This window comes from Esox lucius, chromosome 22 (assembly GCF_011004845.1).
Source record: "Esox lucius isolate fEsoLuc1 chromosome 22, fEsoLuc1.pri, whole genome shotgun sequence".
NCBI lineage: Eukaryota > Metazoa > Chordata > Actinopteri > Esociformes > Esocidae > Esox > Esox lucius.
Window position 1 is genome coordinate 10,551,513 of NC_047590.1, and position 26,991 is coordinate 10,578,503.

A 26,991-nucleotide genomic window follows, 5' to 3' on the forward strand; every position below is an offset into this window, starting at 1 on the left:
CCGTCATAGCCAAACTTATGTGAAATGTAATGTTTTACAGCCGATTTTTTTTTCAGGTCCATGAACGTGAATCACTTTCTCACATATCTGTTTCTTGGAATCCTATTGTTCTGTGAAAATTCAGTGATAGTTAAAAGTCAGCATTATGGGGACCTTGTTGCGGTTCTCTGATTTCAAGAAGGATTCCTCCCGCTGTGTCCTCCCTCTCTTCATCATACTCTTGTATTCATTGGACAATCAGGCCTATATTCTTACCACTTCTCTAATGCAACACAAGCAGTGCAAATTGAAAACTAATGGAAAGCCTGATAAGCTTGTAGCCATTTGTCGAGGCTTGATGCTTGTCTCTTGTCTGTGTTTAATCTTTTTTTGCGTAAAGGAGGTTGGTAGCTACTCACTGATGCAAATCTGAAAGAGCTTGTACGTTAACTGAGGATCTGGACCAGTCATCTGATTGAACCCTGTTGAGCACCAAGCTTTAAACACCCCTGACACTCATATGGCGGGTATATGCCACACAGAAATGTAAATGTCATAAATGTGCAATACACACACTAATATCACTTTCATACCAAGCTATGGGGTGTTTACTACGGCCGCTAGGGGCGGTAGTACGTGCCAGGGCAAAAACGCCACCAACTCAGACCCCAATGCTTGCCAGTTTGACCCACAATATATATTTTTTTCTTAACCTCACTGGAAGCATTACCTCACCATACCTGTTTTTTTTTTTTCTCTAACCTTAACCGCATTAGATGAGTTACCTAACCTTGACCATTGTTCTTAGTGTTGTGCTGACCTCTTTGCACATCCGCATTTGTTGCTCAACGTCACCAGCACTGACGACACCTGTGTGAATTTGACCGTCCCTTCCCTTGAGTGTAAGGTCCACTGTGGGTGTGCAAACGGTGACTACTAGTGTGTGTATTGCAGGAAGTCGCCATTTATTTCTGCCTGATGTACATGCACCATACGAGTGACCGGATTGCTTTAAAACACATTTTGGTTATGTGACGCGGTTGAGAGTGGAAAGCATCTTCCTTCCGCCCACAGGTGTCCCCGGGCCAAGCGGTTGGCGTATGTGACTGTAGGTTAGGTCACAAGATGGAGGGTGCTCTTGGTCTAACAAATATAAGTAAAGCCGACACGCCTGGGCAAATTTGAAAGCTTGAAAAAGAAAGAATTGGGGTTGTATTTTTCTAAAAAATTGTACATGCTCTCAAATGACAGACACTCTGTATGGGTTTGTCCCAAAGTCGTTCCATGTAACGTATAGCCTGCGTGAATGTTCATGGCCTAAAATGCGGCTGTTTTTCAATCATTCTACCCTTCCTACTTTGCACGTCACTTTTTAAACTAGGTTAATATGTTGCCTAGCTGTACGCTTGTTTTTTCCATCAGCTGTCCCCCACCGCTAGTTCAGTGTTGTAAAATGGTCAGTTGGTCTATCAGATGAGTGAGCAAGCGGTCTGAATGTGGGGCGCTAGCTACAACTGGTAGAGGAGGAGCAGCTGTCCCGGAGCCCAGACAGTCTGCATGGACAGCCAGCTTCATTACAAAGCTGGTTTTGTCTATGGCTCGGGCTCTTTAAGGGAGCAGTCAAACCGCCACCAGACCCACAGAAAGGATGTGTTTGTCAGTTAGGCCTCAAACGCTGAATAATCAGCTAGCCCTGTGGAAATCATGGTGACCGTCTCTTTCTGTGGGGCTTTTCATTTTCTGCCTTGCAAAGCAGTTTTTCACTAATTTGAATCTCAAAATGAGACAATCATGCCCAGTCTGTTTCTTTTCATTAAGGCCAAATTCTTGCATTTAATTAACTTTCTGAATACTGACTTTTGAGGCCATTGTCTTACGCTAGCTCACATAAGTCTTCTTTCCCCAGGTTTGCTCTTTGTGTTTGAATGCTGTGTGCTTTGTAGAAATGTTTTATTGATCCTGGTTTGTTTAGCAGAACTACTTGTCACAGCTTGTTTGGTGATGCAGCTAGCCCAAAAGTCAAACCTCAGTGGTTGACCTTTTCTTTAGTTGGTTGTGACAGAAGCTCTCTAAGAACTGAAATTCGGTATCGCCGGCCCCCATGGCGTTATGTGGTACTGGACAGCACCATAGCCAAGGCAAGGTTCGCTGTCTGATGCTGTGTGTTGGCGCCGTGTGAGGGTGAGGTTCTGTTTGGGGAACGACAGCGGTATGACCACTGTCTTCATGCCACACCTACCAAGTGACCGGCGCGAAATCATACGAAAATAATTTGGAAAGGGACATGCTTTAGGTTGTTGTCTCGTTGAAGCACAATAAACCTCCTAAGATGCCGTTTACATCGTATTTTTTTGGTTGTTCTGGCTGTTCCTCCTACCCAAGCCAACCCTGTCTTCAGCCTTTAATGACGTCATGGTGCCTCACTAACCACTGAACAATGGGCCATTGTCTGGTGAAGGAGAGGGTCATCATCAGTGTCCATGCCCATGTCTGTCTCTGATGTGACAGCTTTGTACAGTTGATCCACGCTACATTTAATGGCCTCAGCAGTGGGCCGTGGATGAAGCTGTAGGTTTTCAGTGAATTACCACCGACCATTTTGTTAATAATTTAGCCTAGTAAAATGCAGGCTGTGGTCTAATGGTTGTTTGGTTGTTATGGTGGGGGACCGGAGTGGCTTGGATTCCTTTTTCCTGCACTAACTGATGATGAGGCCCCTTAGTGCTTCTTAGGAAAACTAATGATGTTGATGAAACATGATTAATTCCTTAAGTTGTGTTTTAGTTTTTGGGAGGGATTGCTTGGCTGTTCAGCCTGACCATATATAGACCTAATCAGTCAGGTCTGCAGGTCAGGCAGTGCCTTGCTCCTCTTCTCACTGGGATGTGCCAATCTATTTTACCCATCATGCTCCTCTCCTACCTTGCCACCGGTTGGTTTCCACACTGCAGGGGGGAATGCTCGGGGAATAGACACACTGGCTTCCACACTGCAGGGGGGAATGCTCGGGGAATAGACACACTGGCTTCCACACTGTAGGGGGAAATGTTGGGAATAGGCACACTGGCTCCTCCAGTCTTGTGAGCTCACTCTTCTGAACTCCATCTTTATTTCCTCCATTCCCCCACCACACTCATATCCCCTCTTCATTTCCTGTATGTTAGCCCCTGTATGTCTCCTGCTTGTCGTTCTCTCAAGCGATCCAACGACCAGTCCCTCATCCCCACTTCCTCGTTGGCTCTCTTGCCCTCACAGAATTCCAACAATCTAGACCCATGTCTGCCTTGACAGGGGATGGTGTGTGGATTTGGATCCGGGATCTAAATACAGCAGTTCTAAATAGCTTGGCCCAGTTCTGTGATTGTGGATGGGAGAACCAACACTGTTTGACTCTGTGCCCGTCTTGTTGCCACCTACAAGGACTGAGGGCAGATCACGGGTTAATCTTTACAGCATTAAACCCACTGGCGGATGCCATGCTGAAATGGCCTCCAGGGCTGCTTTCTATACTGTGTCTAGCCTAGATGATCTATCCTAAACTGGCACAGCGACTTGGGATTTTGTGGGGAAAATGACTTTGCTTCAATTTTCGGCAGTTTCCCAGGTCCTAAACCATGACCTCACTAAAGCTGTAGATAGGCTGAACAAAAACAAAGGAGAACTGCCAACAACGAGGGCTGATGCAAGACTGATGCAAGAACACCTGTCTGCTGCCTCCCCGTCTAGACCTCCCCGAGCTCGGCCTCTCCCTCCTCTCCTCTTTGTGTACCCAGCGGCCATCTTCACCCTGCTGCCGTGTGGCCAGCGGAGGGGCAAGTCGCGCTGGTACTGTCTGGTTTGACCGGGGTGGGGTGGGGGGTCCTCTATGCGTAAGACTTGGGAGGACCCAACACCCTGCAGGCTGGTGATCCAGAGGGAGCATCGGCGCGAAGCTACGGTTGGGGGGGGGGGGGGGTGACGTTGTCTTCTTCCATCGGGCCCCTTTGTTGTTCTGTATCAGCGCTTTTTTTTTTACGATCTGTTCAACACCAAAAGCAGTGTGGACAAGAGAAAAATGGGAACAGCCTGAAGAACCGTGCAACATCCCCTTTTCCCTCCAACCCCTATATACGACTCTACATGTGCCGTGAATGTGCGGGTATCTGTGGAAACATCAGGTCTGTGTGAAGGCCTTCCAGTACACAGGGCTGTTCATGTTGGTGTGTGGCAGGTAGCTAACCGGCCTTTTCACAGTTCCACGGTGCCAGCTATGGGTTCACCCCTATTTATAGCCTTGTCTTCTACACTTAGTGGAGGCAAGATTGCAGGTTAGTGAGCCGGGAGTAGATGGCAGTATAGCTCGTTTCTCTGTGTGGTTTAACCCATGGCGTCTGCAAACACCGCGGTCTGTTGTTAGCCTTCCCGAAAAGTTAAAATAATTGCCTATCACAGAGTGGCCCTTTAATCTGGAATCTGACGAGGAGAACTGGCATTCGGTGGTACACTGGAACCATTGTCTTCAGCTCCATAGGGGTGCCCAGATCTGTGCCGGTGTCTCCCTGATGTATATCCTAGGGACTCGCTGGCTGGTCATGCATGGTCTCTGGTCCTCTGAGGTCGACTCGGCTGAACGTGTCAGCCAGAATCTTACCCTGGAGACACAGACACACGGCCACGCACGCAGGCAGACAGACAGAGACTGACCAAAAAAATGTGTGAGCGGTGACCAGGTTGGTGTGTGTTCTCCCACCACACAGTCCAGTGCATCGCTTTTTGTCTGTCCTCCCTCTGCATTGCCCCTCTGTAATGGCTGTCACAAGGCCCACACAGCCCCTGGGCTGTCCACACCACAGCCTCAATGTGTCTGTGTGCGAGGATTGACCCATTGAGCCACCTCATTATCGGGCGGGCGAGGCGAGACACAAAAGCCGCTCGCAGACCAGACCGGGTTTCCATTGGCGGGTTGCAGCAGCCCAGGCTGACTTTTACCCAGCAGACTTTGCTCTCCCTCCAGTGTCGGGTTTCTCTTGTTGTTTCTTACCACAAACAAGCAGGTGAATTTGGCCAAGTCTTGGCTCTACACAAAGTATTTTGTGTGTGTGTGTGTGTGTGTGTGTCCCATATAGGCAAATCCTTAACACTGCTGTTGGGAACCCCCCCCCCCCACCCCCTTGAGACCGCAGCCCTTTCTCTGCCCCCCCTTACGCCGTCTGTCTGTGTCGTGTCTGTGTGCAGGCTGCTGCACTGTGATCAATAGCTGCTTCGCTATTGACCGGTCTCTCCTCGCAGCCCGCTCAGCCTGGCCGGCCAACCAACGGCGTTCCCAGGCCACGCCTGCGCCCTATTCCCTTTGTAGGTCACTGTCATTATCAGGACTGCGTGGGTTCCCATCTTAGACTGAACCCATCTCCTTCAGTCTCCCACTGTTTGTCTGAGAGCGGAGAACCGATTTACAGACCTCTACTGAACGTTAATTACCGCACGTGCACCACCACTGTCTTCTGTGGCTTTCTCTTTCTGTCCCTTATGTGTGTGTTTGTGCTTTTATGGGTGTGGTGGTTGTCTCTGCCTCTCTCTCTCTGCCTCTCTCTCTCTGCCTCTCTCTCTCTGCCTCTCTCTCTCTGCCTCTCTCTCTCTGCCCCTCTCTCTCTGCCCCTCTCTCTCTGCCCCTCTCTCTCTGCCCCTCTCTCTCTGCCCCTCTCTCTCTGCCCCTCTCTCTCTGCCCCTCTCTCTCTGCCCCTCTCTCTCTGCCCCTCTCTCTCTGCCTCTCTCTCTCTGCCCCTCTCTCTCTGCCCCTCTCTCTCTGCCCCTCTCTCTCTCCCTTTGTCTGCTAATAATGTAGGGGCAGAAGTGGGTCAGTTGTCTGTGTCCTGTGTAGACTACAACAGCCCAATCCATCTGGTAGGGTTGGGAGGAGGGTATCAATGTATATAGTCCTGATATTTGTGTGTTTTTTATTCTGACCTAACCTTTACATTGCCTGCCCTAAGGTGGGTCAGCTCGTCACTCTGTGCCCCATCACCAACCACACATTCGGTCCCTGCTCCGATGTGAGTCGACATCTGTCTGCCCCCCCCTACCCTCAGGGATATGGAACCTCCAGTACCAGCCAGCACACCTCCCTTTACAGAGACCCTGGATGTCCTGGCCCAGGAACGCCATGTACTTTACAGGGACTGGAAACAAATCAAAACTGTGTAGACATTTTAATTGAAAGTTATGAGTCCATGATTTTGACAGCGAATCATTTTAGTGGGGGCTGGATGTGGATCCTGGACCTCGGGAGCCTGAATATAAGCCCCCAGGCAAAATTGGAGACACTCGTAATTATACAATCTGTCTAATTGCTGCTACGGGCCTGGACGAGATGGATAAAAATCTGTATGAGATGAATTGCTTTAATTGATTTGATAATGATGTTATTACATTAAGTAATGCTAAATTAAAGTTATCAGTACCTTGATTGTTAATGGAGCAATTTCTGGCTTCGGCATTCACCCATATCAGTTTCATTTTAATTTTGAAAAACTAACATTTCTCTAGTAGGCCAATGGGCTCCTTGTCGAATTGAAGGACATCCGCAAATGCCAATGTGGCCTCTTATGTCTTAGCCCCTATCTACTTTCCTCCTATGGTCTTCCTTTGGTTGTATACCTACTCCGTGTAAGGCTATCGGGAAGAATGTACAAGTAGAGGCATAAACACAGTGAGCTCCATCAGGTTTACATTGCTGGCACCACAATCTGGGCCCATTGAATGGCTTTAATGCCCTACTACAAACACTGAGTGGCTTTGATGCACTGCCTTATGGACAATGTGCCCCAATAACTATGGACTTTATTTCTGGCTAATCAGGTTTAGTTTCTGAAGCTGATAATTTGCTGTGTAGATTATCACACACACTGATAGACTATTGCCAAATTACCTGTTTCTTTCACCTGTGTTTATCAGAAACTCACTCGGAAATATAGAAGATGATTCATTATTAAGAGCTAAGACATCTGCTTAACTACCTACGAAGTTGCCTACATCTTCCTGGGAATGGAAGACGTAGGCAATGAATGTTGCTTTATGGGATAATTTTACAACCCTGTCAAACTAATGCAAAGCACACGGAACATGAAATTGTCGCATTAGAACAGCCTTCAGTGGTATCGAAATTTAGGCAATCAATCACCACACACCCAATTAGCCCAAGGGCGTCACAAGACAGTAGCAGTATTTCCCTGATTAATATTTCCTGCCAGTGCTCTCTGAAAACACAGCAAAACAACATCCTTTACCGTGGTGCTCCTTTCAGTTAGACCGCACTCAACATGAGAATCACCTTTAATCGATAAGTAAATGTAGACATACTCTGACATTGTGGAATCCACCTTAGGGACAAAATAGCCAGTCTAAGCAAAGCTTGTGTACAGTTGTATATGTAATGGAATGAGAGCGGTGAGTATTTTAAATGGATTTACAGTTGATGTACACATTTTTCTTTGTCTCTCTAAATGCCAGGAGAAGTGTGGTGATTTAAGCACTTGAAGCGTTCAAGGTTTACACTTTTGTCTACTAAAAGGTTTTATTTGTATTTTAGTTTTGGAGACCATATAAACCAAAACTCTCCCTGCTAACCCCCCGTGGCAGGGAGGGTCCTAACGGAACATCCATACAAGGGGTGTGGCCTGCTCCGGGCCGGTCTCCTGGAGAGAGGCCAGCGCATCTGGCCATGGTTAGGGGTTTATGTAGTGGCTCATGCTCTCTTCCCAGGGCTTTGTGATGACTCACTGCCTCAGATAACCTCTCCAGAGCCACAGTATCAGACCTGGGGGTCCGCTGAAGACCCCTCACTCAGTCGGGTCCTGCTTTAGCTGCTGTGCCCAGAAAGAGAGCCTCTATCTCAGAGCTCCAGCAGGTTGGGGTTACAGGATGGGGTTTAGGGGACCTTTCCAAAGCCTTATCTCGCACCATTTGATTGAAAGTCCTGTACTTCCTGTGTAGCCTCCTGCATTCCTTCTCACTCCATTTTCTGGTCCAGTCCACCCGGCCGAATGTCCTGAATCTCAAGTCATTCGGCGAAAAAAGACGCTGGCTCCATAGGAGGTCTTCTAAATAGGCCTTCATGTCCATGTTTCTTGGTGGTAATTCCTCTTCATTTACGGATTTAAAGATTTCCATAGGTCTTACCATTAATTCTTAAGGACTGCATGATCTTGGCTTACAGAGAAGCCGGAGGCCCGTGGGTGAAAACTGAACCTCAACGCACCTGTGGCCTCTGACCTCAACCAAAGGCTTGTGTGTCCCGGAGGGGCCTCGAGCGATAAGTAATGTCACTGATGTTTTTATAGACAGTGACCCTAGGGTCAAAGTTTAGACGTTTAGAAGACCTGAGCATAAACTCATGGAAACTTTCGTCTTCTGATCTGTAGCTCGGGGAGAATATTTACCTGGCTTTCTGTAATTAGCTGTGCTTATACCACAGTTTTACAGAGTGCCTGTTTCTGGTTGGCTAGAAGTGTGTACAAGAATGTGTATTTCCTGATATGGTACAGTTGGATGTGTTTGGGACAAATGGACAAATAATGATGAAGGCCTCAAACCTCTAGATTTACAAAGAGGAACTCTTGGTATCTCAGCAAACGTTCTATCAAAGAAGTTTGCATATTTTCTTAGTGAATTTATGCTTTATTTCCCCTTTTCAGTTCCTACCGACGAGGTAATGGATGTCTCCTGTCAGTCCTGTCCCTACATTTCACATGTAGGATAATGTCTTTGATTTTATAGACCCAAACAACCATATAAGCAGACATTGGCTTGTAGAAATGACACGTTGTTTATTTTCTTGTTTCATTAGTGATTATGCTGTCATGTTGTGGCTGCTACAGATCAAGCCTAGTTGTTCCTTCAGTTCCTTTGTAGCATCCAGAACATGAGAATAAATTCAATAATAAAACGTGTAAATGTAATTTCTACTAGTAAACTGTTTGCATACTGTGGTATAAGCGGTAACTTGCCATGGGGAAATTTCCTATATGATGGGTCTCTGCTATGCCTCATCCCTTTGCGTTCTCATTATGGGGAGTTCCATTTACCTTGGCAGTTGGAACTCAGAACTGGGAATGACGTCACTCCTGCGTTAACCCAAGGTGATCACGTTCCACTGTCCAAAGTTGGAAAATAAGATGGACCCCCCATTAAGGCCTTTGTTGTGCTTCCCCTTTCGTAATATACACAATGTTTCTCATTGTATTTCATTCTGTGGAATTTTTTTTTGACTACTTTTCAATCGGCTGTTCCGTAACCAGTAGCCTAACCTGGACGGGCAAGTGCTCTTGTAACATTAACTTTAAACATAATTTCCCTATAAAATGTATAATGCTAGTCTGCAAAATGGCATACGTATAATATCGGTTGTACTGTTGATACACAGTGCTGCCATCTTGAATTACAAACTCTGGGCTAATTGGGTTCTTCTGTCTTTCCGAGTTGAATATTCCGTCTTCTGGGTACAAATGGAACGTGCTTTTATTTCCTTGGAAATTTTCAGAAAGTTAATATTTAGTGTGTACTTCAGTTTCAGTTGACTATTTAGTCTGTAGATGCAGATTTCCAGAAATAGTTTTGTGTTCGCGCGCATCCATGATTAGGTGAATGCTTTTTGCTTGTTTGTTCATACTCACTGCTACTGCAAACAACCATGTTTTAGCCATTTCCATGCCCTGTACCCCCAGAAGAGTGGAATCCCCCTTTTTGGTTTCTCTGTGTACCAGATGATCATTAGCAACTTTTATCTCTGGTTTCAGGGTTTGAAGACTATTTTGGTCTCTGTTTATGTAAGCAGTAAATGGTGCCGAGAGAGGAGGACTGTGGGAATGTTTGTTCTTCGGAGAGATGTGTGTGTGTGTGTGTGTGTGTGTAGGCCAGTGATTGTGCTGTTTTTGCTATTCTAGGTTTAAATAGTCACCCACATGACAAAGTGATGATTGTCTATGGAAAGAAATACTCTCTAGGATTGGTCACCTTCGTATAGTTTGTCTACTAGCCAAGTTGGGATTTGTTGTTGAGGTATGCCGTGCTGTGTAAGTTCAAAGCCTAACCGTGGGACGGACACAAGCACAGGTTAACCCTAAAAAAATAAAAATACGATGCTACCCAACAGCAGATATTGCGCCAGTGTGTTACCCTTTGTTGATCATGTAATGATGACTGACCTGCCGTCTTCTGTTCTCTCTACAGGGGCGACATGTTAAAACTGGACAGCTGGCCGCCATCAAGGTCATGGACGTCACTGAGGTAAAGTTGCTCAGCCAAACATTGTGTATCAAATGGGACGATGTGGTGCTACTGGACTGTTTAGTGAAATGCTGACCCGACGTGACCTTTAAAACATTTCCAAACAAACCGCCCATTCTGTCTGTCTGTCTGTGTGTCACTTCTCTGTTTAGCTGACCCATTGTCTTTTGGCCCTCGATTTGACTGAGGGTGACCTTACGTCTGGCTGTTTGGCAGCGGCTCTGCATTCAGAGGCTTTCCAAGAACCTTTCCCCAAAGGTTCTGTTTTGTTTTGGTTCTGGTTAGGATGTGTTTATTTCTGCATTAGCTGGCGTTAACTGGAAGTAATGTGCATTGAGAAAAGCTAGCTTGGCTTGATTCAGGGAAGTACAAGCGCTTGATATATCTTTAGCCTAGTCATCGTCAAAATAGGCAACATGGAAATTCTTTGAGGTCCTGGTCACGTTTCAGGAAGAAAACCATGATTTCTGCACAGCAAGTGGTTTGTGTTTCCGTACAATAAGCAGAGACCATTATGTGTAAAGTCAGTTTATAGCTAAATTGTAATTTTTCGGCTGGCAAGAGGGCAGCATATTACTTTCACTGTGGAAATCTGCTTTTATCTACAAAAAAAAGGCCTCTCAGTGAAAATTGGTGTAGCCTGGACCACCCACCCACACAAGCCTTAATGAACACTCCTTCCCTCCCATCCACCGCCATCCTCCCTCTCTGGTTGAGCTCAGCTCCAGCCCCTGGCTGCATCCTCACAGTTTTAGTTTTATGATGTATCCTAGTCAGTATTCTGTGGCTCATTTGGGAACCAAACACGACCCAGCTGTTGCCAGCCCCATTCTACCGACCTGTGTGGTGTCAAAATTGAGCTAATATACTTTAGTGTCACGTTTCCTGTCTGACAAGATTCTCAGTGTCGTGGACCTAATTGTAAAACCCCACTCCGACTAGTCCTCTTTAAGGAGCCGGTTTCGGTGCTTGTGTTGGACCGTGCCCTGACTCGCCCGATGTCTGCCACTCCTTGCCGGCTGTCGTCAAGAACACCGGTTATATGGGCAGGTGTACCTGCCCCGGGGGGGGGGGGGGGGGGGGTTGGGTTGCGGTTGCCCAATCACTGCTTCTGGACGTAGGTCTCAAAGGGCGTTTGATGTGGGGGACTGGTGGGGGGGGGGGGGGGCTGTGTGACCTGACCCAGATTCCCGTCTCCCTGCTACATTTCTGTACCAGCCATGTAGAAGACAAACGTTTAGTTGTTTCCCCTTTCTCCTTTCTTAATCCCTTCTTTCTTACGGTTCAAGAGGAGTGCAGTCCAGGTGTTCGTAGTCAGGCCTTGGTGCTGACAGGGCTATTACTTAATCGGTGGTGTTTGCTGTTGCTGATAGGCCCTTATCTAACTGCACCTCCCTTGGCCTATCCGGAGGAGGTTTCTATTCAACGTGACCCGTGGATGGGAAGCGTTACGCAAGGCCCGTCGCCCCCCCCTACGCATTCTGCCCGTCGATGCTCACTCTGTTGTACTCGTCTGCTTACCAGGTCAGATAATGGACACTCGATGGCTGAGGGACTTCTTTGGGCTCCCCCTTCGTTTTGCTCCTCACCTAGTCAACCCCCCACCCACCCACCCAGCCCATGGTCTCTGTCCCAGTGATGGTCAGGATAGCTCGGTCAGCTGTCAGTCCCTGGTCAAAGGACCCTGGTCAAAGGACCCTGGTCAAAGGACCCTGGTCAAAGGACCCTGGAGTGACGAGGCTTTCGCGCCTGTGAATAATAATCCAAACAGCTGCAGGAAAACATGGCAGAGCGAGACACAAAGGAGGAAGGGAGGGAGAGAGAGAGACAGACTGAGCGAGAGTGTGAGTGAGAAAAGGGTGACATCACCCTCCAAGTGAGTGAAGCAGTATGGCTGCCTGCATAGCCAGCAGAAAGCCTGTTATCTGTTGGCAGGAGACGTCTGGTGGCGCGATAGAAAACAGAGTTAAACCACAGATGCAGCCCTCCAGATGGGCCCTGAAACACTCTGGAATGCAGACTGTCGAGGGTAGCCCCATCACCACCTCCCCCACACCACCTCTGTCACCTCCTCCACCACTACCCCACCTCTGTCACCTCCACCACCACCCCCACCAGAACGATCATACTTTTCAACTGCATTGTGATTTTAGCCTCCCCCGCTCCATCAGGGGTTTCTGTAAAGGCCGCCACACACACACACATGACTCACAAACTGAGCAATGAGGCACACCAAAAAAGAAATTGGGGCGTGTGTGTGTGTGTGTGTGTCGGCAGCCTCACGGCCTGCGGAGTGACGCTGGCTGGCCTGTGTGTATTCAGTTACTCTTCGGGTGTCACTGGTTATCACTGTCAAGCCGGTGCCATCGGACGAGAGCCGGCTAATAGTGCCGAGACCTTATTGCCGTTTTCCAGGGGACCATGCTGGAGTGGGGGTTGGGTATGGTGGATGAAGCAATGTCCCAAGTTCTCGGTGTGTCCTATACATTTTATATCCAAGGAACCATTCTGTAGGGTGTCCCTGACCAGCGGAACAAGCTGTTAAAACAGCCAGAGGCAGAAGCTATACCGTTCATGGATGCTATTTGTTTTGGGAGAACTTAAGAAACATTAGTCAGTTGAACACAGTGCTTAATGGTGTCTAGCTAAATATTCAAACTTGGCGTGATGTTAATGCCAGCCCGGCTAATCGAGGACAGGCTGAACTACGCTGCCTGGTTCCTTTTTTTAGTTTTAGTTTTTATTGTTGTATTTATGTCGAGACCATAATGTGGGAGATCTAGTTTCGGGCACACTTGTGCTGGTTAGTTCACCAGGAGTAAACGGCATAACACCAATGAGTTGTGGGTGGATGTGTAGGGCATGGAGTTCTCAGTGGGGAATGGAGATTCAACATTTATATTATACTAAACAGCTGACGACAAGCCTAATTTCAGACAAATCCTCTCTCCTGTTATTGTTAAATAATACTGTGCACTTTGGCTCTGCTTGAATGCCAGTTGTGTCACGGAGGGGATTTGATGTGTACATGTACAGTCGTCTAGATTAAAGACGGATTACAGATAGACAATATATGCCGTCTTTCACGGAGCGCGAGCGCACGGTCTGCAGCATAACACAAACACACGCACCCCATTAATCCTTGTAAACAAAGAAGCTGTTAGAGCGTTGTGTGTGTATTGCATAGCCAAAATGTAGAAATGCATCTTGTTGTTCAGCAGCCATGGATGAATGAGGGTTTATAGACTCAATAGACTTGACCTTTGTGGAGTGTGGAACGTGATAGACGACTATCCAACCGCCTGTAACTGTCCGCACGTGAAGGAAGCCTATTACTCCGGCCCTCTGTCTGCCTTCTTTCTTGCTAACTACCATTCTGTGTTCAGGACGAGGAGGAGGAAATCAAACTGGAGATCAACATGCTCAAGAAGTACTCCCATCACCGAAACATCGCCACATACTACGGCGCTTTTATCAAGAAGAGTCCCCCGGGCCATGACGATCAACTATGGGTGAGGCCTGAACTCTAATCTGATAGCTACTGCAACACGGGCAGTGTCTTCTTTGGTTGTGTTGACGCTGATTTGGCCTCAGAAGAAGTGCTAACCAATGTGTGTTTCCTGTAGCTGGTCATGGAGTTCTGTGGGGCAGGATCCATCACAGACCTGGTGAAGAATACTAAAGGCAACCAGCTGAAGGAAGACTGGATCGCCTACATCTCCAGAGAAATCCTCCGGGTGAGTCTCCACTTTGTTCTTCAGCGTCATGGAACGTTTCTCAATGGTTCTTAAGGTCTGTCCCTGGCGGAATGTGAAGGGGGTCCTCCATTACCGTTCTCTTACGTGTTCGGGAAGCTGTTGCTAATGGAGGTCGTGAAGCATTTCTCCGTCTCGCTTCCTCTTCAGGGATTGGCCCACCTGCATGCCCACCATGTCATCCACCGTGACATCAAGGGCCAGAACGTCCTGCTCACAGAGAATGCCGAGGTTAAGCTGGGTGAGTGACATCATCTTCGGAGCTTTACAGACCGAGGCCCTGGTTGGCCTCTGCCGCTGCCAGTCAACTCTCCGAAAGCCACTAGCGTTTTAGCCGGTCGCCTTGAATGGATAGGGCTGCTTTTAACTCGTCTCTTCTGATTGGTTGTCTCGCAGTGGACTTTGGTGTGAGCGCCCAATTAGACCGGACCGTGGGGCGGAGGAACACCTTCATTGGGACGCCATATTGGATGGCGCCCGAGGTCATTGCTTGCGACGAGAACCCAGACGCCACCTATGACTACAGAGTAAGCAACCTCATTATCGTCACGAGGCTCAGATGTCCTGGTCCAGTGCTAGCTTTAGCAGCTACGAGGTGGGGCGGAGTTTTACACATCTGTTTAGTAAAGTTGCTTTGTCTGATTTCTCTCTTGCCGTGTCCCTCCGCTTCCAGAGTGACTTGTGGTCCACTGGAATCACTGCCATTGAAATGGCCGAAGGAGCTCCTCGTAAGTACCTGTCCCTCGTCCGTCTACTCTTCGCGCTCCACTTCCTCTCTGACGCTGGACTGCAGCTTGTGGTTGCTTCTGCTTGTGCGTTGTCTCCAGGCCCTTGTGTCTGTTCTGATTCCCTGTTTTTTCCTGCCTGTTTTTGCTTTTAGCGCTGTGCGACATGCATCCGATGCGAGCGCTCTTCCTGATCCCGAGGAACCCTCCCCCGCGACTCAAGTCCAAGAAGTGGTAAGTTGGCCTCTCTGTCGTCGTCGTCCCCCTCCCCCCTCCCCGGCTGCGGAGCCGAGCAGCTGGGCCACACCTGTCCTGGGACTGGGAGAAATGCTGGTTGGCCCGTGTTCAATGGAAAACCCAACCCTCTGAGAACGTTACTTTCCACTGGCACTGAGGTGCTTCTGATTATCACCTCTCTGCCGTCTCCTGTACTGACATATACGTTTTTATTAGTGTTGGCGTAAGTTACCAAGGGCTCTGTGTGTTCCCGTCAGAATCGGACGCGGCATTTTGGAGAATCTGCCTGTCAGGATTGTCTTGGGTTGTGTGCTGCCTGTCAGACAGACATGGTTACTAGTGGGAGTACTACCATCCATCTCCCCAGTGGTCTCCCCTGGCCTGACTCCTCTCCCTCCCCCCCTTCCACTGTCAGGTCCAAGAAGTTTTGCAGCTTCATCGAGGGCTCCCTGGTGAAGAACTACACCCAGCGCCCCCCCACCGACCAGCTGCTGAAACACCCCTTCATCCGGGACCAGCCCAACGAGAGGCAGGTCCGCATCCAGCTGAAGGACCACATCGACCGCACCAAGAAGAAAAGGGGGGAGAAGGGTGGGTGTCTGACCCGTCTGCTCGCAATGTCCAACAGGCTTTAGTTTGGATACGCGGTCACACTGTCGGCTTTTTCCTCTTCAGATGAGACGGAATACGAGTACAGTGGCAGTGAGGAGGAGGAGGAGGACGCCGCCGAGCAGGAGGGAGAACCCAGGTGACGTGTCCCTGTTGTTTCAGTCTCATGACCGCTATTGTCCATGTACGCCGTTCATTTAGCGGTTTAGAACAATGGCGGCTTAGTTGGCCTTCCTCTCGCTGCCTGGAATAGATGAATACAATGTCAGCCATTGTTAGGAAAATCCAAAGTCGCCCGTTGAACAAATGAAGGTGGGACTTAACTCACTGACGCCTCGGTCTCTCACCTGAAGTAAAGAATTAACGAAATCCTTGGTCTGTGCCTCCTCTCTGCAGTTCCATCGTGAACATGCCCGGCGAGTCGACACTGCGGAAGGACTTCATCCGGCTGCAGCAGGAGAACAAGGAGCGCTCGGAAGCTCTGCGACGACAGCAGCTCCTGCAGGAGCAGCAGCTCCGGGAGCAGGAGGAGTACAAGCGCCAACTGCTAGCGGAGAGGCAGAAGCGCATCGAGCAACAGAAGGAGCAGAGGAGACGACTGGAGGAGGTAAAATTGTTACTGCCAAATAAATATTAATGAATTTACCTTTTCGTACGCCAGGTGCTCGAACCATCCAGGACAATGCAACACGCCGAGCGCTCCGAGTAACGTAGTTTGGCTAGTTTTGCTGCCGGTAGAAAGTAAGCAGGGTTTAGTTGATCCTGCCGCCACAGCTGGACAGATTGAAACTAATCACAACATTGAGCTACATGAAGTGAGCCCCTGGAACATGTTTTGGCACGCACAGCACCATCGGGGGCTTTTACTGTTTCAAAGTTGTCGACTGGGTGGGACCTGCTATGCGAATCCCAGAATTCCATCCAGGTCAGCAGTTTAGATCAAACCAGGGAATTATAGGCCTGTGCAGACACTGAGTAACAGCTTTATCAGTTAGGAATTTAAGCACTGCAGCTTAGTAGAGTAGCATGCATCTGCTTCATTTACTAATACACTTGATAATGATGAATTCACTACTTCAAATGGAGGTGGTGAATCCCATGCTGTCACAAAAGGATAACAGGGATTGTGTCTCTTTCTATGTCTAGGGATCACCTGCTCGTGCACACACAAATTCACCAAAGCCTTTGTTGGACTTCCCATCATGCCTTGTTTTAAATCATCTAGACCCCTGCTACTATGGTAAATCATGATTTGCCCTAGTAGCAGGGAATATCTCCTAATATCTTTGAACAGGGAGTCCCAACTAGAATCTCAGCTCTCCCTGTGTGTCGTATCCCTGAGGTTCTCTCTCTGTCGCCCCCTCCTGGTGCCCCACAGCAACAGCGACGTGAGCGCGAGATGAGGAGGCAGCAAGAGCGCGAGCAGCGCCGGCGAGAACAGGAGGAGAAGAGGCGTGTGGAGGAGATGGAGCGCCGTCGGAAAGAGGAAGATGAGCGCCGGAGGGCGGAGGAGGAGAAGAGAAGGAGCGACCGTGAACAGGTAGGTCGGATTGGCCCAATCACTCTAATTGGCTTGCGTGCGGGGGACAGGTTTGTCACTTCCTGTTTTTCGTCCAATCACGGAGGCTTGTTGTGTGTTTATGATAGGAGTACATTCGTCGGCAGCTGGAAGAGGAGCAGAGGCACCTGGAGATCCTGCAACAACAGCTGCTCCATGAACAGGCCATGCTCCTGGTAAGAAACCCCGCATTGGACTGTTTCTCCTCTCCAGAGGCTCCTCCACCTGAGCAGAAAGTTACAATACCATTAAAAATGAGTTGGGTCTAACCGATGTAATTCTTCATGTAGAATAGATTAATATCTGTTCTATTGCTATATGTTTTTTTAACGGTAATGTTTTAATATGTGCATCCCTCTGTTCTGAGGACTGGAACAAGCCCTTTCAAGGAAACCAAGGATCAGTGTAATTGCAGTACTTTTGCATCATTAGTAAATACCCAGCTGGAAAATTGAGTTCTTTTTGTTCCTCTGTTCTCTCTACATTTCAGTCCTGTGGAAACAAGTTGATGTGTCTAGTCTACTTTTATGTTTCCTTTTTTTATTGCACTGCATTCTTTCAATATTTTGACTTGCCTCCCATGAATTGGTCTATTCATCTGTAGTTAATCTTTATAGAATTTGCATAATTTGTCGCTATTTCTGAATTGGATAGAATTGCGGGCCCCCCCCCAGTGCTTAATTAAACGTTGTCCCTCCTAGTTGTTAATTTCATACAGCTCCCCTGAAATGCTTAATTCGCTAGCATCGGACCAATGCAGCGTTATGCTACATGCCAGCTGCCAGTTTTCCCCATGTCTAATGTGCCTCAACTTAGCCGTGCACTCTGCGTCAGGAGTTCAAGTGGCGGGAACTTGAGGAGCAGCGGAAGGCCGAGCGTCTCCACAAGCGTCTGCAGCAGGAGCAGGCCTATCTGCTGTCCCTCCAGCGCGACAGCAGCCCGCCACAGCAGACGCCCAAGGGAATGTCCCCTGACAGCACTAATACCCCTCGGACCACATCCCCGGGCCCTGAGAAAGACAGAGCCCCGGCTCCGCAACCCCAGTTCCCCGACAATGCTAATGCCATGGCCCAGCGGAGGATGTCCTCCGATAGCGCTAGGTCTCCACAAACCCATTTCCTCGACTATATTTCTGTCCCGCAGAGAATTTCCCCACAAATCATGTCCCAGGACGGTACTAACAAGCCCCCTCAGCAATCATCCCCAGACAGTGTTGATAAAGACCAAGAAAAGCCCCCGTCTGATAATAGCGATGCCCTAGTCCCCCAGTCTACAGACGTTACTACTAAAGCCCCACAGACCGGGGGCCCAGATGGCCCCAGGTCCCCACAGACAGACCGCTTGGAGCCTTGCAACGCTCTCTGTGATCCTCAACCAATCAGAGAGGTGAACCCCCCCCCCCCCCCACACACACACACACAGCTTTACTTTCTCCTCAAGCTGCCTGCTGCTTCTTTTTCCGGCTGCCTGCACTCTGTCCACACAGCCTGACTGTGTTATGTTAGCACTTGTGGTGTGAGAAGCCATTTTGGTTTTCTTTTTGCTTTCAGTTATCGCCTAAGAAATGGCAATTAATACCTCACATAGTCAATTTCAGCGCTTCCTTCGCAAGAAGGTAACCCCAAATAACTAATTGGACAAAAAACAACTGGAGTTTTGTAACATTACTGTACTTCGATGACAACCTTCTTGGTGGTTTCATATACACTGGCGCCACTCAGTGATTAGTGATTAGAGTGCACTTAGTCAAACCGGTTGGTCTTTCTGCCCCGCTAAGAGGATGGCTCATCCAGAGAAAAGAAAACCACTCGCTCACAACCACTCTCTCTAAAACTGAACTAAAGCAGAGCTTTGTGTTTGCTTAACTATCTACTGCTTGTCCACTAAAACCCCCTGGAAGATGACCAATCCCAACCTGGAGAGGGCAGAGACCCTGTGGTGTAGTGAAACACTGCCAGCTGTACCTGTGTCAGTGTTTGGGACCAAGTGGTTTCATCGCACAATTAACACACAATACATTTTACACAAACCAAATGTTTTTTTGCTGCGTTTATTTAATTTAAAGTAAAGGTACCATGCCTGAAGTTATCGCCGATTATTTTAATCAACTGTGTTGAAGTTGAATTGTCTTAAGTGGGCGTGGTGGATGAAGGCCTAGCTCGTTAACTCGTTAAGGCTAACTTGCAGTGGTGAAAAGCTCGAGGGTCGTAGGTGTCCCTGCCGTCGTCGTGCTCCACTCTCACTCGTGCGCCGCGTTGTAATACCACTGGGCCTCCCACTCTTCCAGTAAGTGTCTGGAGAGGGTCATGCATGTGGATGCCTGAGGCTCACACTAATGTCTGTGTGCTGCTGGGACCTGGGGAAGCACTGCTCTCTGGTCGGACTCCAGGAGCTACTGGGTGTCTGTCGTTAACAGGCCGTCTGTCTGCGTACAGCTGCCTTGAGCTGCATGTTGGAAGCCCCTCCCCCCCCGATAACATCGGCTTCACTGTTGACTCTGTGGTTCGACGGCGTCGCCCTTGACCGTTTGTGTGCGTGCCTACCATGATGACTTTGACCCCACTGACCCCTAACTGCCTGTTTGCACCCCCTCCAGGCCGACGAGCGCTACCGAAAGAACGTTCAAGGTTCCCCGCAGAGCGCCCCACCCACCAAGCAGCCCCCTGTTCCCCCCCGCTCTGAACCCTTCTCCAACGGCGGGTCCTCGTCGGAGTCTGCGCCCCCTGTCATGCACCGGCCCATGGAACCACAGGTAAACCCCCCCCCCCCCCCCCCCTGTCCGACTCCCCCTCTCCCTCCGTCGACCAAGATATTGGTGACGCGAATTCCCCAGCGCACGGTGCAGTTAGTGCTGGTCCGTAGCGCACTGAGAAGCCTCATCGCTCCGGCTCTCCTGTGTTACATCGCTGTGGGTTACGTGTGCATTGCTTGACCTCTCACCGGTTCACGAACCTGATCCAGGAGGGCGCAGGACGCTGCATGTGATTGGCTGCTTGGTGCCCGTTCACTCGTCTCCTCACTCGCCCTTCTCGCTGTGTTCTTACGACCCAGTTGTCCTACTGTCTCACCCCCTTTACCTCCATCCTGCCTGTACCTTCCTGTTGTGTGTGTGGACATTGCCCTCTGTAAGTATTGGGATAGTGAAGTCCATGTTATTTATGTTGTACTCTCAAGGCAAGGATGAATATGAGGCAAACGTACAGAACTATATATTTTATTTCTGTTATAAATTCCCCCCCCCCCCCCCGTTTGATGTGAGAATAAGTATCGGGACATTTTGCCCACAGGTGATTTTAATTGATCAGGTTTCCTGTTGCATTGATTGTTCACAAAAGTCTAGATCATGCCCTGCTTTTGCCTTTGTAGTCCAACATGAAGACTAGGAAGTTGTCCAAGAAAGATAAGAGCGATTTGGATGCTTGAAGAAAAGACCAACTGAATTATAACCGTAGCACAAAAGTTGGGCATATCAAAGTCGACAGTTTGAAATTTCCTAAAATAGAAAGACCAGTGTTGTCTTAAGCAATCGGCAACAACCAAGTTGGGTCGGGAAAATCAATTGGTGACAGATAAATGACCAGCGCCTGATTATGATTTCTTTGAGGGAGATCAGCAGGTACAGTTTTAGAACAGTTCTAATCGTCTGTTCATATGCCTTGAGTGTACAGCGAAATTAGCAATGTTGACTTTGACAATACTTGTGGAAGGCACTATATACAATTTATTTCCGTCGTGTTTGTGTGTATATTCCACTGAACGTAAGATGTCTCTGTGCAATGCATGCGTTCTATGCATTATGTTAAACACATATGCATATGTTTTTGGCCAAGCCCATCCTCATCTCTGTCCTTCAACCTGTGGTCTGCTCTCACCTGTCTCACCCCCCCCCCCTCCCCCACCCCCCTCCCCTACCCTTCCCCTTCTCTCCTGTCTGTCTACCCGTCTGTCTGCCTGTCTGTCTGTAAGGTCCAGTGGTCCCAACTGGCCTCTCTAAAGAGCAGCAGCGTGGCCCCGCCCCCTGTCGTGTCTCGCTCCCATTCCTTCAGTGAGCCCGTGGTTGCTAGTTTTGCACATCTGCATCTGCGCTCCCAGGAGCCCCACAATCACCACCATCACCACGCCGCTGCTGCACCATCGCCCCCACGCACTGATCCCCACTCCCAGCCCCCGACCCAGCCCCCCGCCTTGGGCCCCGGCGATGAGGTGCCCCCCAGGGTAAGAAAGGACAGGCCAGAGGACTTGCCTGTTCCTGGTTCCCTCTGAGGGCCAGGACCACCCTGTCTTCAGCCTCTCTGCAGGTTCCATCCACCACCAGTGGGAGAGCTCTGGGGCTTTTGACAGAAGGCAGTGTGGTACTGCATCCTGTAGATCTAGAATGAGGTAGATTGTAGTGTAGATCTAGATTAATGCTATTCAAATCGGGACCTTGAAGCCAGTTCCACAAAAAAAAATGTCATGAAGGTAGATTGACAGCCCAGTGTAGGTCTGGAATAAAGATCCCTATTCTAAATGTGTGTCCTTACTATGCTCCCACTGGTTAACCACACACCTTATAGTCTTGCATGGCACCACCAGTGACTCTGCTTCTAATGCTTAGCTGTGTTCAGCATGTTCCCATCATCCTCCGTTGATTCACTGGCGTAACAGACGGTCGACTAAAACATTTCAATACCTGTGACCTGTTTCCAAATCCTGGTCCCGGTGCTTGACGCCAGGTGTAAGTCTAGGTGCTGGAGACCTCGAGCAGTGTCTCCCAACTCCAGTCCACCCTAACAGCACACGTTTTTGTCGTGGCCCCATTACAAACTCACCCCGATTCAACACGTTGAGGTCTTGATTAGTCGGCAGATTGAATCAGGTGTCAGCACGTTACTTGTGGAGGAACTGGAGTTGGGGAACAATGACCTGGACCACCTGGGGTTGACCTGGGGTTGACAGTCCCAGCTAATGACCACTGATTTGAGTTTATTCACGTTCGTCTTCAGTGTACATGTTAGTCTCCTGTGAACAGGTTCACTGGTTGTGCTGTAGCCTAATGGAACGATCTGTCTGTAGTGCGAGGCTGTATTAATGCCCATGTGACGAGAGGGACCGGGCCAGGACAGACGTGACAGGATGTGTTTTCTGGTGTTGGCGTCAGTGTCCCTCTAGCCAGGTGTGTGTGTTGTCCGAACCCAGGTCCCAGTGAGGACGACGTCCCGGTCCCCGGTGCTGTCACGCCGAGACTCGCCCCTCCAGGCCGCCGGGCCGCCCAGCAGCCAAGGCGTGCAGAGGAGTGCTGCCAGGTACGCTGGTCAGATTTCAGCCAGTCTGAGGCCCCCCCCCCCCCCCCCCCCCAGCCGCGTGCCTCCCTTCACCTCGTGTGTGTTTTGTCTTCCAGTAACGTGGAGCCTCGTCTGCTGTGGGACCGTGTGGAGAAGCTGGTCCCCCGACCCGGCAGCGGCAGCTCTTCTGGCTCCTCCGGCTCCCCGGCCGGCTCCGGGGAAAGGTTCCGAGCTCGCTGTGAGTCTAGACAGGCCGACAGACAGACAGGCCGACAGACAGACAGGCCGACAGACAGACAGGCCGACAGACAGACAGGCCGACAGACAGACAGGCCGACAGACAGACCATACAGTACATGCCCGTGTCTTCCCCTGACGTTGGTTTTACCGTCCTCTCCTCCAGCGTCCTCAAAGTCCGAGGGCTCCCCGCTGCAACGGCCCGACAACGCCGCGAAAAAACCAGAGGAGAAGAAAGACTTTGCCCGACCCAGCCGACCAGCCGTAAGTAGCGGCGCCGTTTTGGTTCTCTAGCTAGCTGGCGGTCGGCAGGCCGGCACTGCAGCTGTCCTGGGTGGTATGACTGACTGTTTTTATCCCGTTGTCTTCCTGGTGTTGCTCTGGGCCGGGACACTCCAACTGCGTGGTTACGGGGGGGGATGTGCAGGGTGGTGACGTGGTAAGCAAGTGTGCACGAGACTATGGCGTCATGCTCTGTTGCTATGCTCATGGGACCCGTCACCTCGTCCCACTGCATGAGTGACCGTGTCTGTTGACCGGTTTCCCCGAGACCACTAAGAAAAGCGTAGGGCCCCAACGCCATTGCTCTTTCATCTTCCGCCATGTCATCGGTCATCCTCTTTAGCCTCCATGTGATTGGCTGACAATGCACCTCCGATCCACCCCCTCTCCCTGCATTGCTGCTCTTGCCTCTCACTTCACCAGTTCAGAGTTCACCTGGCACACCACGTCGTTGGTATTGAAGATGCCTGTGCTGGTTAATGCTTTGACCTTAAGGTGTGTTGAATGATTCTCTTTCTTGCCCTGGTTCATTCCTGTGACCCGGCGTCATTCCCCCTCACCCTCTGTGAGCCTAGCAGTCACTGACCTGACATGATTCCTGTTAGAGATGACATCAGGTAGGGGAGGAAAGATGTATTTGTGAATATTCTGAGCCTTGTTTGACCTGTGACCTCTAGGACCTCACTGCCCTGGCCAAAGAGCTGCGGGCGGTGGAGGATGTACGGCCCCCCCACAAGGTGACAGACTATTCCTCCTCTAGCGAGGAGTCTGGTACCACCGATGAAGACGACGATGAAGAGGTGGACCAGGATGGAGCGGATGAGTCCACCTCAGGAGCTGAGGATACCAGGGCCGGGTATGTAACAACTCTAACATCTGACCTCTATACTCTGATGTGGTCTGGGTTCCTAAAGTGTATTGACACATCATAAACATGCAGGCTTAAGTTGAAGAAACGGCAGTCTCATAATCTGTGCCATGTAGCCCAGAGACTGAGGTGGGAGTAACGAGACGTTCTGTTGTCTGCCCCAGGAGAGGTCTGAGTAACGGAGAGACCGCGTCCCTCAAGACCTTGCTGGCCCACGATGACTCTGAGAACGACCTGACCTCGCCCTCCAAGGATGGCACCTTGGTCATCCGACAGGTAGGACTGGAGAAGAGCCTCGGTGTTGAAGGGTCTCCTTTGTCTAAGTAGAACCTGATTCCCATTCCATGAACACTCATCTACCCACCCACATCACCCTGTTTCAGTTAGCATCTTGTCTGATTTCCTTTTTGTTCTTTTTAAAACCCTTTCTGTTTTCTGGTGAAGCACTTCCTGTCCAGTGCTTCCTGTAGCCAGTGTAAAAGCTTGGATGTGGAAGTTGAGGTTGTTCTCGGTTACAGAGCGCGGGTGACAAAAAGCGCCCGGCCGCCAATGTCTCGTCATCCTCGCCCGGACCCGGTCCGGCTCACGGTCAAGTGCACACTCCTCAGGGTCACCAGGAGAAAAACGGCTTTGCCGGCCGCATTCACCTGCTGCCGGACCTTATCCAGCAGAGCCACCACTCCCCCACTTCCACCACCTCCAACTCCCCCTCCTCCAGCCATGTCAGCCCAGCCATTTCCCCCCAGACTCCCATGGACAAAGTCACTGCCATCGAGGTATGTCCCCCTGCCCAATGCTCTGTCCACTGTGCCTTAAGCTGGCTAATCTGGCTTTTCAGTTGACTTTGTCCCCTGCTGGTTGGCTGACTGAACCGACTCTCTTCGGGCTGCTTCACCTCTCCTAATATTACCCACTGCTCTGACTTCTAACACTAGCGCCACCTAGTGTGGAACCGTGGCCGCAATTAAGTGGCTTCACGAGTGGTTTTGTTAAAGACTTTGCCGTGGTGCATGCTGGGAGCTGAAGTCCATGTTTTCGGGGGTTGTGAGGTTGCGGAACGCCTCATTAGACTTCATCTCCCATCTCTCCATCCCTACCGCGTCTCCTGTCTCTTAACGGCACCTGTGCTTCGTTTGCAATGCCACTTGACAGTTTAGTTTCTATCTGGGTGTTTAGTTTGCTTGGGTGTGCTGTGCTTTTGGACAACTCTAGCATTTAGGTATTGTAATACCGTTTTAAAGGTGTGTGTTAACTGGATAACCTTACTATCATGGAAGACTGAGACCCCGGACAACATGGCTGCCATTCGCTTCAGGATTTCACTACAGTTTGGAGGGTGGCATTCAGTCTGTGTGCTTTACACTGGCTAGTTATATTGTTCTCATTTCACCTGTTCCATCCCATCATTTCCCCTCAGAATTTCAGTTTCCGGACATCTTTGTTTCATCTTCCATGTTGGTCGTACTTCCTAGTTGCCTCTTTTTAAATCACTAACCTTGTTTTTGTGTTTGCTTTAATCAACCTAAATGCATGTGAAATCTTCCTATGCGTTTTGTGTAGAAGATCTTATATTTAATTTCCAGATAATGAAATTCTTGATCTATAACCGTAGTTCCCAATCAGCAGGGTACTAGGAACCCTAAGGCCAATCAGCAGGGTACTAGGAGCCTCAGGAACCCTTTTCTACATAGGGCTGTTCTTTCTAAAACACTAGTTTACACTAGAAATAATTTCCCCAAATTTGAATCTTATGTAATCATCTTATGACATCCAGAAGAATTTGGATCACTTTCTTCCTGTGATGGAACATATTTCCTCAGTTTTTCTATATAATTCCTTAATGTCTTAATGACTGTTTTACATATTCGTATATAGTTTAATTTATTGTTTAAATACTGTAGGAATCCTTTCGTTTTTGGCATTTTTGGGCTAGCTATTGTGGAAATGTTTCCTCCTTGCTTTAGGCAAGAGACGTTCCCTAACAAACTGTTATACTCATTAAATATCATTTCAATAATAGATTTTCATTTCAACCACCTCTGAGGATGACCAAATATAGTTGTGCGGTGTAGGGAAATGTAGCATTGTTTTGATTCAAAGTAGAGAATCCATTTTGTTTTTTACTGACCTCAGAGTCAACACAAAGCAGTCTGTTTCATCTGAGGTGAAAGTGTCAGTGGTGACCGACAAACTCCTTTCCTTAGCACCTCTGATGGACGGAAACTGGTATGTTGGCTGGCTCATAAACATAGCTTTTTGGCAGGGATTGTTTTGTCAATAAAACCATATCTAACAGCATTTCTAAATTGATCAACATGTTGGGTTTTGCCCATGAGCTGCCAGTAGATGGTTACTGGAACGAGCCTGAGTGGTGGTTAGTTCAGGCTTCTCAAAGCCTGTAGGCCTTTCCCCGTTAATTGGCATATAAATCCTGTACCTTCTTGTGAGCAATTAACATGTCTACATTATAATCATTAGGGCAGTAAAATTGAGACATACCTGAGATAAAAACAAAACTTACTGCAGTGTTTGGGCTCCCCCTACTGGCCAGAAAGTAATATTCAAATCAAGCAGATTAAACAAAAAATTATATTTGGTTAAATGTTCTTCAGTGTTTTTATTAGACATTTCAATAATTTCCGGTATGAAAACAAGAAGTAATAAGTTCAGGCAATACCGTGATGGTGAGGCCAACAGGTTAGGTGGGTTAGCTGGGTTGTGTGTGTGATCTGCTCTCACTCCTGTGCCTGTGTCGCCAGACCCAATCGGCCAGCAACACCATGCAGAAACACAAGTCCTCCTCCTCCTTCACCCCATTCATCGACCCGCGCCTCCTTCAGGTCTCCCCCTCCAGTGGCAGCTCCCTCAACAACATGGGTGAGTCACCCCGCTGTCCATTGTCACTGATTTGCATTCATCTCTCCTGCAGCAGTCTGACTCCCCGCCTCGCGGTGCCGCTGCGTTGTTGCGCCCCGGAGTTGAAACGATCATTTGGCTTTTGATGTTAAACAGGCCCGCGTAGTCATAGCGACTGGAGACTAGGTGATGGTCGAGCGAGCAGTGTCATAAGAATCGCTCACTCAACCGGAGGACTTCTCCTTTTCCCAGTGTTTATCTGTTATGGTTAACTAATTCAGCTGGGAATCAGTGTATACCCTCACAGCTGTAAATAGAACGGGGGGGGGGCCTGGAAGTCCCCTGGAAGAGTCCTATGGAG

At 49.2% G+C, this 26,991-nt stretch overlaps 1 protein-coding gene across 9 annotated transcripts in view; it reads left to right on the plus strand.

The window, feature by feature from the left end:
- LOC105019889 (mitogen-activated protein kinase kinase kinase kinase 4) overlaps window positions 1-26,991 on the plus strand; it is a 33,475-nt gene that overhangs the window by 1,063 nt on the left and 5,421 nt on the right. The window contains exons 3-25 of one of the 9 annotated variants that reach the window (XM_020042258.2): window positions 10,183-10,239; window positions 13,626-13,751; window positions 13,866-13,976; window positions 14,145-14,235; window positions 14,391-14,521; window positions 14,668-14,722; window positions 14,875-14,953; window positions 15,372-15,547; window positions 15,632-15,704; window positions 15,962-16,172; window positions 16,944-17,105; window positions 17,213-17,299; window positions 17,958-18,509; window positions 19,720-19,875; window positions 21,090-21,338; window positions 22,302-22,408; window positions 22,504-22,625; window positions 22,791-22,888; window positions 23,052-23,063; window positions 23,584-23,762; window positions 23,939-24,050; window positions 24,293-24,550; window positions 26,534-26,651. In XM_020042258.2, coding sequence (XP_019897817.2) covers window positions 10,183-10,239; window positions 13,626-13,751; window positions 13,866-13,976; window positions 14,145-14,235; window positions 14,391-14,521; window positions 14,668-14,722; window positions 14,875-14,953; window positions 15,372-15,547; window positions 15,632-15,704; window positions 15,962-16,172; window positions 16,944-17,105; window positions 17,213-17,299; window positions 17,958-18,509; window positions 19,720-19,875; window positions 21,090-21,338; window positions 22,302-22,408; window positions 22,504-22,625; window positions 22,791-22,888; window positions 23,052-23,063; window positions 23,584-23,762; window positions 23,939-24,050; window positions 24,293-24,550; window positions 26,534-26,651 — 3,322 coding nt within the window. The remainder of the gene's footprint in view (window positions 1-10,182; window positions 10,240-13,625; window positions 13,752-13,865; window positions 13,977-14,144; window positions 14,236-14,390; window positions 14,522-14,667; window positions 14,723-14,874; window positions 14,954-15,371; window positions 15,548-15,631; window positions 15,705-15,961; window positions 16,173-16,943; window positions 17,106-17,212; window positions 17,300-17,957; window positions 18,510-19,719; window positions 19,876-21,089; window positions 21,339-22,301; window positions 22,409-22,503; window positions 22,626-22,790; window positions 22,889-23,051; window positions 23,064-23,583; window positions 23,763-23,938; window positions 24,051-24,292; window positions 24,551-26,533; window positions 26,652-26,991) is intronic. The other 8 variants (XM_020042260.2, XM_020042262.2, XM_020042265.2 and 5 more) reach the window with 8 other exon arrangements.